The sequence below is a fragment of the Xiphophorus couchianus genome, chromosome 23 (genome assembly GCF_001444195.1).
Source record: "Xiphophorus couchianus chromosome 23, X_couchianus-1.0, whole genome shotgun sequence".
NCBI lineage: Eukaryota > Metazoa > Chordata > Actinopteri > Cyprinodontiformes > Poeciliidae > Xiphophorus > Xiphophorus couchianus.
Window position 1 is genome coordinate 17,847,178 of NC_040250.1, and position 6,016 is coordinate 17,853,193.

The following is a 6,016-nucleotide window of genomic DNA, read 5'->3' on the forward strand; positions in this document are numbered from 1 at the left end:
TACTATTCTACCCTCTTTTAAATGTGTATTCATAAAAGTTAGCTTTTCTGAGAGCATTTGTTAGCTTGGCACACGGGAGTGGGAATGTAGTCTGCACTAAACAGGTTTGGTGTTTGTGTGATGTTAGTGTAGAGAGTGTCTCTGCAAACATTGTAAAGGCCAGTAAGCCACATAAATCTGCATGCTTGTGTTTATACTGCCTGATGATGCTTTTGTCCTCTCTGGTAGTAATTGGCAACTGTATCAAAGCTAATAAATGAAAAAAGAATATTGGGTGAAGGTTAACCTGCTAGACGAGCATTTGAAGTGGAAAAAGATCTTTAATTAGACTTTGGTGATATAGTGAATCAGCCAAGGTCTGGTTTTTCTCATGCCGGCGATTGTGAGAATAACAAATATTAGACATTGTTTACTTCTTTGTCTATTTACTCATCTATAATTGCCACCACAGTGTGCTGTTAGGTCAGCAAGAACTTCAAATTTTACCTAAAGACAGAGTCACAAAAACAGTTCATCATTCTCCATAAACTTGAAAGAAACATTTATTCTATATGTGGGATTTAGGTTACTTTGAAATTTGATTACCACTAACTGTGTTAACATCCCAACAAAAGCTGGTTGTTAAATCTGCGAATGGGAAAATTTTGGTTCCCTCTCAAGCATTTAGGAGTCATATTTGATCATGTTTGAAAACCCATGACTGACCTTTGATGTGAGCAGAGGCTCCACAGAAATCCTTGTAATTTGTTACATGGAAAAACAAGTTAACCAGCAGCTTGTTACATGAATTCAAAATAACTTACACCACAAAATTTGGAGAGACTGTCCTGTAAATTAAATTTCAATCAAAAACCAGGCACAGAAAACGAAAATAATAATTATAATGGTGCACAGAAAATAAAAATAAAACAATTGTACCATTTGCATGATCATCATCATGATCATGTCTCTATGCCACATAAAAAGCCACAAAAAACACAAAGTTATAGGAATAACTTTGTACTTTTGGTACAAAGTTATATAAATTACTTTGCATTTCTATAAATACAATGTGATAAATCTTTTTATAACAGCACCAATTCCTGAAAATGGGATTTTTTTTTCTCTCCCCGTTTGTAACCACAATGTTCTTTTAGTTCTGAGTCCACAAATGAAAACCTTTTTTCTCCAGTATTTTATGATCATACTCTTAATTTTTTTTTTCTATAATACACAACAATATTTTATTAGGATTTCATGTGTAATAAAGTGTGGCAGCATGTTTGTTGTCAGTTATCTAGAATAAATTTTTTGTAGAGCAACATTTCTCTGTAATTACATCTGCAAATCTATTGAGCTATATCTCTATAAGCTTTATACTTCTATTTTCCTCATTCTTCATTGCAAAAAAATCTGGTTCAGTCAGACTGGATAGCAACTAGAGCTGCTAACACCCGTTTTCATGTCTTCCAAGATGCCTGTATGTAGTCTTATGATATGCTAAGTCTCTTTAAAAACAACAGTTTTACACATCCAGAGACTTCATTAAGTCACATTCTTCACTGTTCGCTGTGCAGTTAGCATTGTTGCCTTGCAGCAAGAAGGTCCTGGGTTCAATTCCGGGCCCAGGGGCTTTCTGCACTGAGTTTTAATGTTCTCCCTACACAGGTGTTCTCTCCCACAGACCCAAAACATGACTGTTAAGTTAATTGGTAACTCTAAATTCTCCTTGTGTGCATGGTTGTTTGTCCTGTTTCTCTCTGTGTTTCCCTGCGATGGACTGGTGACCTGTCAAAACAAAAATCTAAAACTAAGACAAATCTAAAACTCTCGCCCGAAATTTCTCTCTCGAAATAGGCACCAGCAGCCCTCCTGTCCCCACTAGGGTGTAAAAAAATGAATGGCTGGACATTCTTGTCTACAAAATGGCTTAAACTCAGTCAGATTGGATAGAAAGTTTCTGTAAACAGCTATTTTAAACTCTTGCAATGAATTTGCCATTAGGTTTAGGTATGGACTTTGACAGAGCCATTCTAATACATAAATATGTCTTGGAGCGTTGTATTTTTACAATCTTTTGCATCCTCTAAAAGGTTTTCTTCAATTATTACCCATTGAATAGATTTCACACAAGTGACAATTTACTAATTAGGTGTCCTCTTCAGACATTATTGCCCTGGATTTTATTTAGTTTCATCATAGTAAGATTGGTTGAATGCACATGCACCCCACTCTTTTCATCTGTTAGTTTGTGAACATTGTTTCAGTTTTGTACTACTTTGTGTTGGTCCATCACACAAACCTTGTGTGTACAATGCGGTTTGCTAACTTTTGCATGACACTTTAGATCTCAGTGAAAAAAGAAATGAGGCTTACAGGAGTATTAAAGGGCTAACAATGTGTGTTTGAAGAGGAATGGGTGACTCATGTGCCAAGTATTGAGTCACATGAGTCACATGAAATTCTTCTTATAGATCTCTGCTATGCAGTCGTGATGTACATGCACACATTGGTCTCCCAGGCAGAGCAGCCATGTGCAGAGCTCTCACATGCACGTCAGCAAATCAACATTTCGAGCATTCCAAGCTGTACACATGCACATCAGGTGTTTTTGAAGCTTGTCCGCTTTTATTTAGACAAAGGTTATCAAGTTTGCCAAAAAACAACAATATATATATATATTTTTTTTTTCTATCCTCTTCTTTTCTGTCTGTTCCTTAACTTTCCCTCTTTTTTCCCTGCCTCTGTTTCCTTCCCTCCATCATTACAGTCAGTCAGTGCTGGAGCTGAGGAAATGGACGGTGTGCCTATTTTTAGAAGCAGGGAAGGAGGGCAAACCAAAAGTAAGCTATGGAGAGAGGGGGAGTAAAGAGAGAGGAGGAGGGATGTGTGGAGGAGATAAATCTCCATTCAGCCTCTGCCTCTGCTCAGAGACAGCTGATGCTTCAGAGCAGCACTACTGGATTCAAGCACAGGAGCTGAAACAAGGCAAAACTGACTGATTCAGATTTCAACTGCAGCGAAAAGAAAGGATTAAAGGGACACCAACAGCTGCCGTCTGTTACCAGGTGAGTGTGACATGCACGAGTTGTAAAGGCAATATGTTCTGTTTCAGCCTTGAACTCCGAGCGTGGAGCCATTTTTAGCCATTGTGTATCAAAGGAGGGACTTAAATTTAGCCCTGGTTACACCTTGGAAGAAACTGGGAGAGGCTGGCGTTTTGTGGTTTGAGGCGTTACTCTATTTTTGGTCATGAAGGTTAAGACAAAAATATGTTGCGAGCCTCATTTGAGGTTGAAAGCAAAACGCAGCCTGACATGATCTGTGACTTGACATGACTGAGATGGGGATTTGAAATAGTCGTCTGTTTATCCAGCAAGATCGGTTGTGTTTTGGGGATGCAGCTCCAGAATAAGCAAGGGGATGATGCCCAAAACAGGAGAGAGAGACAGAAAGAGAGGGAGAGAGAGACTTGTTTGTTTGGCTTGATTGATGCAGTCAGTGGATAGCTGTTTTGAAACGCAGTCTCTGGACTGCTATGGATCATGTGAGCAACTTTCAGATTATGTCACTGGAAAAACACATTAGTCTAATGAGGGGAAAGGAGGAGAGTTAAAAATCAAACAAAAAGAGACTTCTCCAAAACATGTATGTTAATTCAGATTTATTCTGCTAATTTGCAGCGCTCCATTTCACATATTTTATGTGAAAGGGAACTGAATATTTGTTCTTTCGTAAAAACTCATAGATGAGATTCAATTCAAAATTCTCTATCCTTTTTATTGGTGTCCAAGTTGGTTAGTCAGACCAGGTATGAAGGAAACACCACCAAAGATGTGGCAGTAATCTAACGCATACCCCGTGGTCATGTCCAAAGATTATGGCATTTTGGAAATGGTCCATTAAAGCATTATGCAGGTTACAAGGCTAGATTACAATTTTTGACTTGGTCTTAACCCTAATCAGGGTTATACAATGCTTGCTTGTGGCATAACATCTGACTTCTAAACTCCAAAATCTGACATGTGTATATGTGTTGACCAAGAAAATTGGACAACATTAAAATTGTGCAAAGTCTAAACTAGACTGCCTAAACCTGTACTGGCTTATTTTATTCTGCATAGGTTCTTCTACAGACAGGTTGGGAATTATATTTAAAAAGCTGCTTTTTCAGTATTTTCAGAGTTGTCATTGATACAACCTGTAATAGAGATAAGCATGAACATAAAGGCCAGTTAAACTGGGTTTCATAAATTTACCCTGACTATAGTCTTTAAGACACAGTTTGGGCTTCAAATTGAAATTCATTTTCTCAAAATAAGAAAATAATAGTGAAAATAACTGTTTGCCTCATTTCAGTCTTGTGAACCAAATAGCTGTATTGATTGTCAAACACACTCCCTGCATGCATCCCTAAGGTTGTTTTAAATGTAAAAACATTTTCTCCTTCCTGCTTCTAGATATGCGGCCAAGGTCAAGACTGCTGAGGAAGAGGAGAGTTATGCTGCCCACAATCAGAGAGGGCATGGAGGAGATGGTAAAAGACCTAAATGAAGCTAACACATTTCATTTTGCTGACAACACCCAAGGTGTCTCATCAGAGGACTATTTTCTCTCCATCTGTCACCTGGCCCGCCCCACCTTTCCTGCCAGAGATGTTTTCCCCCAAAGTCAGGAGACGGTGCAGCAGAGACTCATCGCGACTGCTTTGTCTCCGCTGGAGTTTAGTCTCAACGAGGAGGAAAATGGCAGTGGTTCACTGCAGATAGAAGAGAAAAAACTGAACGCCGAGCTTATGTGCTGCAACTCTGACCCATTGGAGTATCTCTATGGAAATCAGAATAACCTTATAGTCCTTCCAGGAAGGGTGAGGAAAGCGTTTGTTAAGGGAAGGTTGGCAGGTCAACATGGAGAAATACTGGAGGGCCCAGCTCGAAGCAGAGCAAACAGCATCCCCCACACTTCAAGCCCAGATTTACCATTCCAGCGCAAGAGCAGCTGCCCTGAAATTCTCTCTGACATCAACACCTCAACTGCAAGTAGTTGCCCAACACACAGCTTACCCAGGTCAGAGGTCAGGGGAGTCGGACCAGTGGACAAAGGAGAAAAAGGAGCAAGATTCAATCCAGCCACCCAACAATCCTTAATCTCCCAGTGGATCTCAGACTGTCGGTCAGCATGGAGAGAGGCACGTCTTCGGGCCTGCATGCTGCCTGCTATTGCTGAAGTGTAGCGAGTGCAGGGACAGTGACTGGAAAATTCCTGAAAAATAAACACTGAATATTTTTCAAGCCAGAGCATGAGACATTCAGGGCAGAGCTGGTCCCAGGTCGTACAGGAGCCGAGGTAAAATGCAAAACCAGTTTTCAACCATAACGTGGAAACCAACAAACCCAGTTAACAGTACTCTCAGTGATGTTTTCACATTCACAAGCTACAGGATAAAACCTACACTGACATGATGAAGCATATTCCCAGCTTTGAGACAAACAGTGGACATGAATAAATCATGAGTAGTTAATCATGGATTTGTTTAAATAAATGGTTCTACCATTTATTTAGCAATTTATAGATTTTTTAGCTATTCTTTTTTGAAACTGAAGCCCACACGTGATCAAGAGACCCAAAGCAGCTTATGCCTCAGACAGGCTCTGACTCTGACATATGTAGAAATACATGTTTGAAAACATACAGAGGAAAAGAAATGTTGTCAATGTTTCATACTCTTAGTGTTTGCTGTTGATCTTGTAAATACACGAACATGAACCAATCTTGTTTAATATATTGTGTGTAGTGACTTGTAAAGCAAAACAAATAAACCTGTCTTTTAATATGCAGTCTGTGATTTTCCTCTCTGTTACATCTTTGCATGGTCTTGTCGGTGGAAACCCCTCAATAACAAGCCTTTCGGCTGAGCCTGGTGCCAAGCGGTAGAGTTTCTATGGTAACTGACGTGGGATCCTGTACTGGTAAACATCAGTGTGGAGGAAGACAGGCTGAACACAAATGACACCAGTGAACCCACACATGCAAGATG

General features: G+C 39.6%; 1 protein-coding gene across 1 annotated transcript; it reads left to right on the forward strand.

Moving 5' to 3' along the window:
* The first annotated feature begins 2,804 nt into the window (after positions 1 to 2,804).
* LOC114138659 (uncharacterized) lies at positions 2,805 to 5,816 on the forward strand. The gene is made up of 2 exons (XM_028008042.1): positions 2,805 to 3,047; positions 4,440 to 5,816. The coding sequence occupies exon 2, from the start codon at positions 4,442 to 4,444 to the stop codon at positions 5,210 to 5,212; it is 771 nt and encodes a 256-aa protein (XP_027863843.1). The 5' UTR covers positions 2,805 to 3,047; positions 4,440 to 4,441; the 3' UTR covers positions 5,213 to 5,816.
* Positions 5,817 to 6,016: the final 200 nt, after the last annotated feature.

Excerpts from the sequence above, each read along its gene's own strand:
- LOC114138659 (XM_028008042.1), top strand. The coding sequence starts at position 4,442 with ATGCGGCCAAGGTCAAGACTGCTGAGGAAGAGGAGAGTTATGCTGCCC.